The following is a 15,213-nucleotide window of genomic DNA, read 5'->3' as shown; positions in this document are numbered from 1 at the left end:
GTTGCGGACACTACTGTGCACGTTCCATGTGCCAAAGATCCGGGTACTTTTCCAGACGAATGCTGGAAATGCTGCTGATCTCAGACACTGATCAGAGGGATTTGGCCAGTTGCATACAATTTCTCTCAAGCTTATATTTTACATAATCTTACATAAAACTGTTCTTTAATATCTAAAAGTGTTTTGTACTTCACAACTTCATTTCTTAATAAACCATTTGCCCCCAAAACACCACTCAGAGAATATTTCGTGTTTCTCTCACTGTTAATCATTTCTAATCACACTCTGCATGACTTTCAATGTTATCATTTAAGACTTAAGTTAATTCCTTTTAGCATGTGGCAGAGGATATACTATACTGTGCCCTAGAGAGGAAACAATAACGTGAATAATGAGATGTCGTTTTCTATGTTTAGCGCTGGAACAAATAAAGAGGTTGTTTTTCCTGTGACCTTGTAAACTCTGTGACCTTGTTTAATGGCTACTCCTCAACAAGACAGTTCACATGACACAATATATAAAGAGATTGAGCCCTGTTGCCAGCTAAAACAATGTATTAGCATTACCTGAAGTATGTTGACGATAACCATGATATTTAAAAATGAGATATTGATATCACGTTAATATTACACACATGATAATATCGTGTAAATAATTCAGTGCCTCTTAAATCATTGTATATATCTGTGGTTACAGACTCTCTCTTCACCTCCTCACACTCGTATTTTTGTATTTTTCATTTGCCAAAAACAAAAAGCACAATAAACAAAGTTAATGATGAATTTGACCGATAACATTATTATACAGTCTGGAAGTCTATTGATTTTCTCAAGTGGAGGTCTGAACTCTCAAATTACTTCACTCTTGAAGTCTTGTTGTTGAATTTGACAAAATGTGGTATTTTTTGGATTATTATGAATCCCAATGCTTTTCTCAGCGAGACCCGCCCTGCGTAGCACTCAAGTGCTAGGATCGTCCAGGCATCCATTCTCGCACAAGGTACCGGTAACCCGATTTGTTCAGGTCCAATGCAACTGACCGATGGGCCATCCCAGCTCATTGTCATTCCCAGGGTGTAAATTACCGACGCTTTGTCCATGCCCTTTGGCGTGTGATATCAACGCATGAGGCCCCCTTTAGCGCCGGTATGAAACATACCAGGCTTTAAATTAACAACAATGTAAATCCAGAGAAAGTGGTCCGGGAATGTGGTGACCAGGGTCTGAAAATAGTAACAATAATAACAATTACAGTGATGATGGGCGGCGGAGTTAAAAAGTTTGAACACCACTGATGTAGAGAACGGTGAATGAATGCATGACGGAGTGATTCTGGACACAGCCTCGGTAACTAAGAAACAACTAAGTAGTTATATGAATCTTCACCTTCAGAGACAAGTGTAGTCATTATTCCCCGTGCAGACTTATGTCACTTCTTCAGCGTCACTTCAACATCAGCACAAAAACTGTCTGACGAGAACAAAACATCATACGATCCAGCTGATTCCTTGCCATTCAGCACCAGATGCATACCTTATGTAACCTGACCATAAAGCCACAAAGCTCTAAATCCATTCAATCAAACATTTCATGCGCAGGAGCTCAGAGTGAAAAAATATGTCTCTCATCACGTTATGAGTGAATATTTCTGGCATATTGAACCAATTAAATGAGACACCACGGGCTGAGTTTATGTAATGTAGATGTTATGACACGGGGGCCTGTCAGGACGGAGCAGATTCACTTCTCACGCTGATTTTACACAGAAGGAGCCGATTCGCTCAAAACTCTAATCCAATTCTTCCAGCTCTTTTCTCAGGACATGAAAGACAATCCATCTGTTCCTCCTGGCCGCCGTTCAATCACGCCGCCTTCTGTTGTGTGGGCCGGAGGTGAGTTAAATGTTTCTACCACTTCGCTGACAGCCGGGGGAGTCGGGGGACGCGGTGGCATCTCGCTGCTATAAAGATCGCGGCTGGAGTCCTAATTCATCACCCCGGGCTTCATCATGTGGCATTACAATATGCTAATGTAGTGACGCCTTGCCCTCGCCGTCACCCCGTCCTCTCTCTTTCATCTTTCTCCCTCTCCTCTTCCTCCCCTCGGGGGGCCTAGGCTCCCCCCTGCTGTGATTTGCACCTTGCTGCCAATATGTGGAGGGGGCTTAAAGTGATGTCGGAGCTGATGTTGGAATTAGGTGAGCGCTGCGTGTCGTTGTCTGGCTGCAATGGGGCGAACACGTAATTAGCCTGTAGTGTCGGCGTTACAGCCGGAGCCCGTTTACCTCGCATGCCTTCAGATGGGATAAAAAATTGGAATACCTTTGCAACAGGTGTCGCTGTAGTGGAAATGTGTGCAGTTGGGTTTTCACGGAGATACGGTTCAGTAAGGATTACCCAGCTAACAAGCTGATGCTGCCTAAATGATTGGAGGTAGATTCTACATCTGTAGTCTTAATCATTTTGGCATCAGGAGTTCAATTTGTTTAACCCCCTGAGACCCGCGATCCCGACCCACTTTACTGTCTTTCAGAGGCTGTAGCAGGTCCAGTTTTAGAGCTAGAGTGAAGGTACAGATATCATATGAAACTAAAAAAAAACTAAAGAATCCATTGTTAAACAGTCTTAGAATTACATAAATTGGGATTGTTGTACAACTGTATTCATGTGTGATGTTGTTAGTCCCCATAGTAGCCATTTAATTGTAGTGAGATAATTTTTTTAATCTTGACCTCACTGTATAAAATGACCTGTGGTGACCTCTAGGATAATCACAGCCTCATGAAACTTTACAGCCACAAACTAGAGACCTAGAGCATTCAGGGGATGGATGGATCAAACTAGAGACCTAGAGCATTCAGAGGATGGATGGATCAAACTAGAGATCTAGAGCATTCAGAGGATGGATGGATCAAACTAGAGACCTAGAGCATTCAGAGGATGGATGGATCAAACTAGAGATCTAGAGCATTCAGAGGATGGATGGATCAAACTAGAGACCTAGAGCATTCAGAGGATGGATGGATCAAACTAGAGACCTAGAGCATTCAGAGGATGGATGGATCAGACTAGAGACCTAGAGCATTCAGAGGATGGATGGATCAAACTAGAGATCTAGAGCATTCAGAGGATGGATGGATCAAACTAGAGACCTAGAGCCTTCAGAGGATGGATGGATCAGACTAGAGACCTAGAGCATTCAGAGGATGGATGGATCAGACTAGAGACCTAGAGCATTCAGAGGATGGATGGCTTTCCTAGCTAGATTGACAATAAGGAGGTTTCTGAGCAGTTTACACAACAGGAGTGCTCGCCATCCAATCGCCGAAAAATGCAATTCTTGCAGAAATCTCCAAATGTCAAAAGTTTTTGATCCCAAATCACAGTATGGCTTTTTCTATGGTGTTCCTCAAGGTCTTGGTGTCTTAATGTGGTATTTTGGAGGGATTATTGATCATTTTTATCAATTCTCGAGTGATAAAAAAATGGCAAAAATTGCTGCAACAACTTATGAGACAAAAGTGAGCATGGGGAATGACCATCATATACTTCTATCATAATGTTTTTCATGTTTATTTCTGATTTATGACTAGAACAACTTGACACACATCTGCATCCCAAATTAATCTTCATGTTCCCAGCTTTCAGACGATGTACACCACTTCTATGTGACATCTACTGTTGACCTGCTATCTCCTCTCTAAAGACCCCCTGTACCCCCCTAAAAAAAAGACAAAAACAGGTCTATTGTGGGTCTCAGAGGGTTAAAAGAGTTTTCCTATGCTGTAAAAATGCTGTGGATATTTTGTTCTTACCCCATGTGACGGATACGTTAGCCAGCCCCAGTCTCCTGTGATCGTCGTGGTGTCCAGTAGGTTCACTGCAGAGTGAGAGAAATAACAAAACAACAACAGAGGAGTTAAGTGATGAACTTTAAATGATTGTTTTTTGCTGTCCTCCCCCATCCATCCTGTCCTTCATCACCATCCTCTGTGTGCACTGGCACCCGACAGAGTCACGCACACACACACACATACACCTGTCTGACAGGTGTGACTGATGAGGCGGGACGGTCGTCACGGCAACTCTGAGCCAGGTGTCGCAGCGTGTGATGTCACCTTGACCTGGTTCACCCGCCGAGCCCTTGGAGCTGGGACCTCGGCGGTCCAGGCTCAGAATAGAACAGGAAACAAAGCGTTTACTGTTAAATGTGCACGTGAAACGGTACGCTATCTGAGCGCTGAAACATCCAATAAACTGATGATAAAATACGAAGCTCAGACTGCAACTCAGGCACTGCTTTCAAGTTATTAACAACAGCTCAACATGTAGACATTTCAATACATCTCAAGTCGGGTGCAAAACAACATATAGTGCATGACAACAACAGTGTGTGTGTGTGTGTGTGTGTGTGTGTGTGTGTGTGTGTGCGTGCGAGAGAAAGCAACACTACAATAAATTAACAAGATATTACCAACCTGAAGAAAATTTGAATTCATTATTATTCAAAATGATAAATACTGGGACATTATAAATGTTAGCTCTTACATACATTTTAGGGATATCATTTGTTGAGGTAAAATTAGTTGTCAGATGACAGACATGACTTTAATGACTTTCAAGCAAGTGGGCGTATATTTGTACTAATATTCACTGTAATATATCACTACCACCTACAACACCTACGCCTAGGAGGATTTAGTAGTTTTGTATGCTGATTTCTTCTCTCAAAAAGACAAAATAAGAATTAACAGTTAGTTTTATTAGCTCAGCTTAAATGAAAGTCGTATGGTAAACAGAGACAATCTGTAAAAGTGAATTTGACCTTGTGTTACTAGCCTGAATTGAACAACTGGCAAGTTTGTGCAGTCCATATTCATTCGTCCCAAACAGCCAACTTACACACTGACCATACTTTACTAGCTAACCACTGACTGACTCAAACAGGTAGGCTGAAATGATTTTAATTCAGTAAATATAGCCGATTTACACATATGTATTGTGGGTTTATTATTAAAATATTGTGTATATGATTAATAAGGTATTGCATTAACTATAGTAAATTAGGGCTCTGTATTGGCAACGATCTGGGGATACGATCTGTATCATGATTCAGGGGTTACGATTCAGTATAATGCAGTACTGAAAGCAAGGCAATATAATGTGATTATTTAAAATCTAATTTTAGGAAAACTCATAGTATAAACAACTCAACACCAAATGCATAAAATCGGAGTAAAAAAAGTTTACTTTTTTATGCAATCAGAACAGCAGGATGAGCATTTATCACAGAGGACGCATATCATTTGCAAATTAGATGAGAGCACTGACTGAGTTAATCTTTGGATGCAAACTATTCATTAAAAATCAATAGTGTTTTTTTAGAATCAATGCAGTATCACAAAACATAATATAGTGATTTGTTTTTACACCTCTACAGTAATGCATATGAAGTAACAACAGTACATTCATGTTGTCCAGGCAGGTAGGAGGAGGAGGAGGAGGAGAAGGGAAAAGGGAAGAGAAAGCCAAAAGACAGAACAACCCGTTAGTTTGTGCATCAATTAGGTACATTCAGAATGTAATTTGTAATGTGCAATAGTCTTGGCACTTTATTCTATTTATTCCTTTATTCTTTTATCTCGTCTTGTTTTTATTCTTGTATTTATTGTTTTTATTTCAGATATTTGTATTCTTGTACTTTTATTGATCTTGCCCCTCCCCATATGCCGCCTACTGTGTTCCCTCTGTCATCGATGATGGTGCAGTATGAATGTGTTTATGTCTCGGTGGACTGCAGAAACTGAATAGCCCTTTGGGGATAAATAAAGCTTTCTGTATCTGTATCAGTGAATTGATCTACCGTACACGTTCACAGAGCTATTTTATATTTATTATAACATACTGTGTCCAATTACACAAGGCCATTTTAGGACCTAGGTGAAATAACTGCTTTTAGTGCTGGCACACTAAATATTGATGGTGTTACTTTGTTATTATTATAATATATTTGGCAATGATAGCAATGCTGTTTGACTTTAAAAGCAGTGTATATGGTTTGGCCGGGGCATATTTTGAGTTCCGGTGTTGAGTTCTTGTTGCTGTGGATTGTAGTTAATTGAATGCCCAGTGCGTTTCATACCGGTGTTACACTGAAATCTGTGACCGCAGAGGAGCCAGCAACATGAGGTCACCATTTCTGACCCCACTCTACCTACCTTTTGCTTTTCTTTTAGAGTTTTCTGAAAATAACTTTAAATTAAAAATATTAAAATAATTAGAAAATGTCTCGTATTTATGACATATTACACAGGTAAAAGTGGGGTCACCTGTCCTGACGACAGCCGTCACAAATAGTGACCTCATACGTTGTCGGCTCCTCTGCGGTCACAGATTTTAGTGTAACACGGCGCTATGTGGTTAATAAACACACGCCAAAACCTCGATATTTAACGACCTGGGAATGGTAACGGGCTGGCCTGGTTGTGTGACAGCTTCTCCTCCACTCTCATGTCAAGTTGAAACATGTTCTTCGCCTCTACTTGGGACACCTATAGAGCGAATTTGCATCTGTTTGCGCCCACTTACATCTTTCCATTGACTTTGTATACAATCTTGCTGCTTCTAAAATTCACTTCACATCCTGTCTGAGCACACCTTTAGATGTGAGTGGCAGGATATTACAAGAAAGAGGGATGGAAAGATGAAGAAAAAGTGGATGGAAAACTTAATGAATCACTAATTCTACCCACTGGCTGTGTCCATATCCTCTGCTCTAGCTAGGTGTGTGTGTGTGTGTGTGTGTGTGTGTGTGTGTGTGTGTGTGTGTCTACCCTTCAACACTTCCAGCTAATATGATCTCTGCCCCAGGGCTGCTTGTCAAGCAGCCAAGTGATGTTACTCACATTAGAATGAGTTTAACAAAACACTTCACACTTCTTAGCTCTCCGTCTCTCATCCTTCATCTTTCTGTCTGACACTTTGCTCTCTTCCTGTCTCTCCTGCATGTTAAAGCTGCAAAATGCCACGTTTTTGCCTTGAAGCAGGAAGTGAACTGCAAGGCCTGCCCCCTCCCCCCCCCCCCCCCCCCCCTCCTCTCAGCTGGCCAAGTTCATGTCCGTATACTTTTTACTCATACTGATGAGTTTTCAGATACACACTCGCTCTACCATCTCTCTGTGGTTTCTCAGAACATGCTGCAAACTGAAAGTTGAAGAAACATCTGACATTAGATGTTCTGAATATGCACGGTTTAGTAGATGTTTCTTACCCGACAAAAAGGAAATCATGACATGTTTCCCTTTTCTTTAACAGTTAATAAAACTATCATGACTGAAGAAATCAATAAAACAGCATTTATACAGAAAAATCATCAAAACAAGAACCACTCACACAGTTTGACTGACAAGTGACTTCTGGTATCTGCAGAAAACATCCCAGTGCTGAGTGTATGAAAACGGCCTCTGTGCTCTACTGTATTCTGTCTGTACAACTGTACTTTATTCAAATATACCTTATCTATAGTAAGTAAGTCCCCTGAGACCGCCGGTCCAATAACCTTGTATTTTGATGTTATAAAAATGTTAATAAAATGTAGATACTGACATTCCTGTAATATTAAGTCATAACCTCTGCTGTATTAGCCGTGTGTTTACTGCGTGTTTATTTGCATATAGAGCGGGGAAGTGAGATCAGTTCACAAGTGGCCACTGGAGACGCATGTGGAGACGCATTCTAATGCCAGGTGTGAACAGATGTACTTAAAGCTGTCCACTTGTGATCCGATCACTGAGGAGGCATGTTAATAGCAGGTCTGAACACAGCCGATGACTGACTGACATCTAACTTTCTGGTTAACGTTTATTGCACCTGTTAGGATGGGACAACAATATGATTCTTTTACAGCTGCATATGGAATATGTTTTGGCCAGTAGGAAGGAACTAAGTACAGAACAGGCTCTTTTTCATCAGTCTAATATGCACTCTTCTGAATTCAAATAACGTGTTTAGTTTTAAAAAGGTATCTGACAATCAATAATTATATTACACCAATGTAATCCTTGTGTTTTATGTTTACTAGTGTTATTATACAGTTTTCAAATAAACCATGTTTTGGTGGATTTTGGGAGACAAAATATATTTTTAGCATACATGTCAGTGTGTGCACGAGCGTGCGGTACACTTAAAGGGATAGTTCAGGTGTTTTGAGTGGGGTTGTATGAGGCACTATCATTTGCTAATTAGCTCTAACTACAAAGTCCAGCTGAGTCTGAAGGGAATGCCAGTAGTTTTGCAGGTATTGGGTCATAAACAAATTCAAACGTTGACCTGATGATGGTGCTAATCAGGGAATCATCACAGTAGTTTAAATGCATCCTCTGGGCTCCATGAATGTCTGCACCGTATCTGCTGGCTGACCACAGTAGAACTAGCTGATAATTCTGTGTTGATTGAATGTTAATTTATGAAATACTAATGGAGCTTTACGTACTTTAAGTCTGGTGACTTTACAAACTCCCGGCATTGCTCTGCTCATCTCCAGCCCGACCATCCAGAATAATTAACCCCTGGGCTGATGGAGCTTTAACACCTATGATATCCAAACATATTCACTGATTCACATCACTTTATTAAAACTGTACCGGGCAGTCTGGCTCTTTGGTGGCTCCAGATAGCAGGAGTCAGGCGTTTTGAAAATAATGAATTTCAATAGAAAGAAGTGTCGTAACGTGACAGTAAACTGCACACAGGATGCTCGTGTTTACCAACCTGCACAGAGGCTAAATGTAATCTGGGTTGCAGTCCAACACTAAACAGTGTTGCTGTGTTGGACTTTTGTGTTTTGCTCTGAAGTGTCAATTTGTCTCTTCCCGTGGGTCAAGAAGTGTCTGCACCCACAATTCATAGAGGCAAATAGGATGAGTGTAATGGGGATGGAGCACTCTTGTCTGCTGCAGCTCCACTTCATGATTTAGGCTAATAAGACGGGAGTATTTTTCCATTAAAATCTCGCCAAGTGGAGCCTTGTAATTTTCTCTGTGCAAAGACTGTTGCTTCCCACACAAACACTCACGTGTTGCAATTAGCTGGTGTGTCGCTCCTCCTAATTTGGGCACTGGGCCGCCGTGGAGGGCAGTGGGTCAGAACACGTAGACAGATGGCGGTGCCACCGTCCTCCCATCCCTCCATCCATCCCTCCCCCCATCTACCAGCCTTCTCTCCGCCTCTCCCTCCCTCAGGGCGCCGGCGTCCCGCCGTCTCGTATTGATGATGCGATGGCCCCTCGCGCTCCAGCCAAGGTCACAAATGGATGCCGCCAATTACACTCCTCTGAGTGCTCTTCATCGGCCCACCAAAGTGACATAATGAAAGCGGCGTGCTGGCACAAGTGGATTTAATAATTCTTCCGTGCACCGAGGGAATTTTGCTCTGCTATACTGTTATTATTAAAAAAAATAAGAGGACAAATATATCCCAAAACATGTGAGGCGGCGTTTTATCATCACAGCAGGCTGTGTGAAGATTCATGAGCCGGTCCCAGTGGTATTAATTTAATTTCCACTCAAATGAGAAATCCCTCCGTCTTTGAAGGTGGTGGGAGTCATTTATCTCATTTGCTCTGGCTGTCTGAATTATGACTTGTATACAAGCGATAGGGTTTAGTGGCGTGTTTGCTGCTTTGCTTTAATGTGACAGGAACTGTGTGAATAAAACAGAGGACAGGCAATAATTAGCACTTTGTTGTTTTCTCCCACTTGCACTTCTTCTCATCTTACAGGCACAAAAACAGAAGTGAAGCCCAACAAACTCTCTCTCTCTCTCTCTCTCTCTCTCTCTCTCTCTCACTGCATCCTCCACCTTTATGGACAGGTTTTAGTTTGTGTTTCTGATAGAGCTAAAACTCGATTGAAATATTTAACCGCTATTAATTACAAATTAATTGCACATTTTTTTATCTATTCAAAATGTAACTTAAATGGAGATTGTCAAGTATTTAATACTCTTATCAACATGGGAGTGGACAAATATGCTGCTTTATGCAAATGTATGTATATATTTATTATTGTAAATCAATTAACAACACAAAACAATGACACATATTGTCCAGAAACCCTCACAGGTTAGGCTACTTAGCATAAAGTGGGCATGTCTGTAAAGGGAAGACTCGTGGGTACCCATAGAACCCATTTTCATTTACATATCTGGAGGTCAGAGGTCAAGGGATGCCTTCGAAAATGGCCATGCCAGTTTTTCCTCTACAAAATTTAGCATAACTTTGGAGCGTTATTTAGCCTCCTTCCCAACAAGTTAGTTTACATACTAACATGGTTGGTACCAATGGATTCATTAGGTTTACTAGTTTCATATGATACCAGTATCGTCACTCTAGCTTTAAATCCTACAACCTAAAAATCGCAAGTTGCATTAATTCGTTAAAGAAGTTAGTGCCGTTAAAATGAATTTGCGTTATTAACGTTTTAACTTTGACAGCCCTACTTTCTGGCGAGATGTATTGAAACAAGTCTTGATTTAGAACCGGCTGACTGAGAACGAGCTCTAAAGACAGAGGCGTCCTGTAGCTCCAACAAAAAAACAAAGAACTGCAGCAGTGAAGAGGTTAACGCCTTTGTTTGGCGGAGGAAGCGGGTGGAGGGACCAAGTGCTTCTCCTCGAGGACTCTGGGCTTGAAATTGAGTTTGTTCCTGTTTCACAGCGTTCTTGTTCATAACAGCAACACAAACCACCAATACCAGCCCTCCACTCGTCCCCACACCTCCACCTCCACCTCCACCACCACCAATTTCTCTCCCTCTCTACCCTGTACTTCTCCACATCTTGGAGGGCGCCAAATGAAAAAGCTGTCCGCCGACTTGAGAGCTTGTTTTTGCTCGCTCAGAGACACGCCACATATTTCCCAGGGCGGTGGTCAACTCCCCCCCCCCCCATTACTTCTCCCTGCTCCTCGCCCCCAAGACTCAATCTGGCCTGTAGGTTAGCGGGTTGTGGTGGACGCCCTGCGGCCTGGCACTCATGTCGCGGACATGTATCAAATCAGCCAGGCCCGCCGATGCTTTTGAACTGCAACGACGCTCACACACACACACACACACACACACGCACGCACACACACACACACACACACACACACACACACACACTCTATCTGTCCCTGGCAGTGGTCATGGCGGGCTGGAAGAGGGAGTGTATGTGTCTGAAGTCAACATGGAAGAATTATGGGCTGTCTTGGAGGAAGTGGAGTTTGCCTGCAGCGCCTGCGGTGACTCCATGCAGCCGACAACAACAACACCGCCTTTTAAAAAATACACGCACACACAGAGACAGAGAAAGAGGGGGGGGGGGGGGGGGGGGACTATAGGAGTAAATGGCAGAATGGAGCAGATGCTCAAAACCTCATTTCCACCCCAAAAGACACGGCCATTCATTTTAAAGGAGAAACGTGCAGCCATTATTCTACACCATGTGTCTAAACACACACAATAACACACACATAGTATATATGAGGGGTGTGACGAAAAATTGCGATATAAAAACATGACGATATGCATCGTCAAGACGAAAACTGAATGGTGATATCAGGGCATCATAGGTACATCTAGTCATACAAGCACTGATCTGCAGTCTCTCATCTTTTTCAGTGCTTTGTTTGAACAGACGAGGGCGCTCTGAGTTCAGACCAGTAGGTGAAGCACCGCCCCCACCGCCGTCTTGTTATCAATAGATAGTCGAACGAGGGACGCTACAATCTGACAGTGAACGCAGCTTAAGGACTCAGCTCAGAGCGGCAGGTGTCATATTTCACACACACGTTGACCAGAGAGAGTTGACAGACCGAGAGATGGCGGAGGATTTGGTGTCGAAGCGAAAAGCAAGCGCGCCTATTTGGCAATATTTCAGATTTAAACCCGATGATATAAGGGAACCATAACGTTAATGAGGTAACGTTAATCGCCGCGAGGAGGACGGAGCGGTCACAGCCGGTGTGCCTGGCGCCAGGTAGACCCCTGCAGCCCCGTTGCTGGACCGGAGAGGTCAGACACACCGCCAGCCACCCGACGGTAAACATCAAAGTAAGAAAGCTGCACATGATGACCGTCATCTTTTCCCGTAAAAAGTCTGGTTTAATCGGTAACACCGGTGATGTCACAAGTTTATTAACCGGTGGGAGTATTTCCTCACCTTCACATCCCTAGTGCTGGTGTGGTTAGAGCACCGTCACATCTCTAGAGCTGGTGTGGTTAGAGCATTTGCAGCTGATCTGCAGCCAGGCATTAATGGAGGAGTCAGGTGAAATTAGCATAGAAGTTGTGTGATGTTTTGTATTTTGTGTCTTTTAAATAAAAGGCTTTTTTTCACTCATATATTTTCATCATTCAAGTTGTGTTAAAATTGTTGATATAATATCGTATCGAGATTGTGAACCCAATATCGTGTATTGTATCGTATCGTGAGCTGACTGAATCGTCACACCCCTAGAATATATACATTCATATAACAGAAAAATGATGATGATCCACTAACAAACAACAAACATGGATAAACACACACATGGACAGCTGACACATACATGTACACACACACACACACACACACACACTCAGAGACACATTGATGGCACAGCTCTCGGGCCAGAGCGGGACGATGACAGCTGTGTAATTATCTCATCAACACCTCCCTTCTCTAACAAGCTTCTCCTTCTCTTCTCTCTCTCCTCGCCGCCGCCTGTGAAGCTCCTCATCAGCGCCGCGACCAGAGGAGACGATAAAAGCCTTCACTGCAGAGATGAGAGGAGCTCCACCAAAAACAGCAAACCCTCCCTCTCGCTCTCTTATTTTCAAACACACACACACAGACAGCCATCTTCTATCCTTTCTAGTTCTGTTTTGCATTTGCTCCACAGTTCTAACGCCAATTCCCCACTCTCCCATTACGAGAACAAGTCCATATAAATTACTACCTCTCAAAGAAAAGAAAGCACTCTCAGCCTTTGTTCATTCACGGCAGCACAAACCAACACAAAAATGAATTGAAATAATTATTTCATCAGCAGTGCTGCCTATTATTTAGTTGCTTTTTGTTAATGCTGATGGCGACTAGTGATAGGAGGTTTAGGGAAGTGTGCTGAACTAAATTAGACACATGAAATGAGAGGTTGGAATAGAATTACGGGTGTTCAATGACTCCTTTGATTCGCAAATTGTTAATTTGGCGCTTGTGAGCAAATAGAGGCGAAGGGAGCACAGAGGTAGTGGATCATGTTATTGCTGCACACAAGGACGCTCAAGTACACAAACACGGCGGGCGTTTAAAGCAAGTCTCTGTCTCCAGCATTTTTAGATGCAAAACACAAAGTAAGAGTGGTGAGATTCCTCAGTGCTGCTACTTTGAGAAGTGTCATCTTTATTCTGGATAATAAGCACGTCACCGACTGGAAGATGCCGGGCATTTGTAAGAAAATATCATTTTACAAAGAGCATATCCAGAGCCGTAGTCAGGATTTTAGAAATACTCACCCAGCAGAAACCAACGGAGTCATTTTGGAGAAGTTACCAACCGAACGTTGTATAATTCTCTGAATATTTAAAAAAACGTAACCCTGTTGGCAGAATAGTTTTTTGTCATTTCACGTTGGATAGATGGCCAACGTGTCAACGTTGCTGAACCAAAAATGTGTTTCATAAATTTGTTTCATATCTTTTTTACTAATTTTACTAACTGTATCTTACTTTATTGTTATTCTATTCGCCACTGGTGCTAGAAATAGTACTTTTTATTTTATACACTTGAACTTGTTGTAATTTTGAGCAATCTCTGGCACAAGAATTTCCTTTGGGATTAATAAAGTTCTATCTTATCTTATCTTAAACACATGGCCACACAAACCCGTATTTTATTTTAGAATAAACTGAGATATATGTACTGTAATTCCCCCCCCTCACTATTTTCAGTTTCTGTGTACACATTTTTGATTTTGTTGGAATCAAATGTGCGTTCAGATGGAGCCGTCATTGTGGTGACGCCAGGCTTCCCTAAAGAGTCTGGTTAGTGTTTGACAACATGTCCTGAATAAACAGAGCGTCAGTAAAAAATACTGTTTCTAAACTGACTTTAGGAAAGTTTACTCAGCCAGCCAGTAATCCCTTTTTATTTTACAGTCGGGAACAAAATAGCGGTGGCTGTTCTGGATGACAAACGGGCTATAAATAACCCACAACACATGGGAGAGAAACTCCAAGCTGCGATCATCACACCCGATACACAACATATCTGTGATGCTGCAACTGCTTTCTACCCAACCTGACATATGTCGCCACACATTACGCCAGCTTCTTTCTGCTTACTTGTCCTCGTTTCTTATTTACTTCTACATCATGTTAACAAGTATTTTTTGTGTAGTTCTTTTTTGTTGTAAATCCCATGAACTCATAAAAATGCTCTCATTAAGGAAAACTGGCTACACTTTAATTTAAACCTCCTATTTATCATGTAGAAGCTGTAAATAAACATTTAATAAATGGTTAATACCACACTATAACACATTATAATATAGTTGTAAGCAGGTATAAAAACAATTTTAAATGTTTATTAATGTATTTGTCAGCTATTATAACTCCTCCTGTGAAGCATCTGTAACTGGTGTATAATATATATATTATATATATATATATATATATATATATATTATATTATTATATTATATTATATAAATATAAATATATAGGAATAATTGACAATATAACAGTTTATATGGATATACCATATAACAAACTTATTATTAAATATTTATCTATTTCCCTCCATCCCCTGATGAAGGCCATGACATGCGGATGAAAGCTCAAGGAGAAATTTCGTACTGTAAGTGGACCTTGAGTTAAGATTTTTTTGTTATTCATAAACAGTTTTAAAACCACTTGTAAATGATTTGGGCATGTGTATAAATACTTAAATATTATAAAAATGTTTTAGAACATATAATCATAATAGTTGACACATTTAATATTTAATATCAACATTAATAATAACATTAATGAACACTTAAAAATGTCCATACATGTTTCAAATTACATTATAATGTCTTGTAAATAACAAATTAATGAAGATATTTGTGCTGCTTTTAAATAATAAATACATGGGGTTAAAGTAAATTGACAAAAATAAAATAAAAAACTATGACTTAATTATTATTAATAGTCGAG

The 15,213-nt window shown here is 41.2% G+C and overlaps 1 protein-coding gene across 5 annotated transcripts in view; it reads right to left on the bottom strand.

Moving 5' to 3' along the window:
• The window catches only part of epha8 (eph receptor A8), a 132,230-nt gene that overhangs the window by 88,383 nt on the left and 28,634 nt on the right, over positions 1-15,213 (bottom strand). For all 5 annotated transcript variants that reach the window (XM_037783475.1, XM_037783453.1, XM_037783458.1 and 2 more), the window contains exon 2: positions 3,814-3,878. In XM_037783475.1, the coding sequence (XP_037639403.1) occupies positions 3,814-3,878 (65 nt within the window). The remainder of the gene's footprint in view (positions 1-3,813; positions 3,879-15,213) is intronic.

This window comes from Sebastes umbrosus, chromosome 1, assembly GCF_015220745.1.
Source record: "Sebastes umbrosus isolate fSebUmb1 chromosome 1, fSebUmb1.pri, whole genome shotgun sequence".
NCBI lineage: Eukaryota > Metazoa > Chordata > Actinopteri > Perciformes > Sebastidae > Sebastes > Sebastes umbrosus.
The sequence above is the reverse complement of the archived record's forward strand: the minus strand, read 5'-3'. Positions and strand labels throughout refer to the sequence as shown.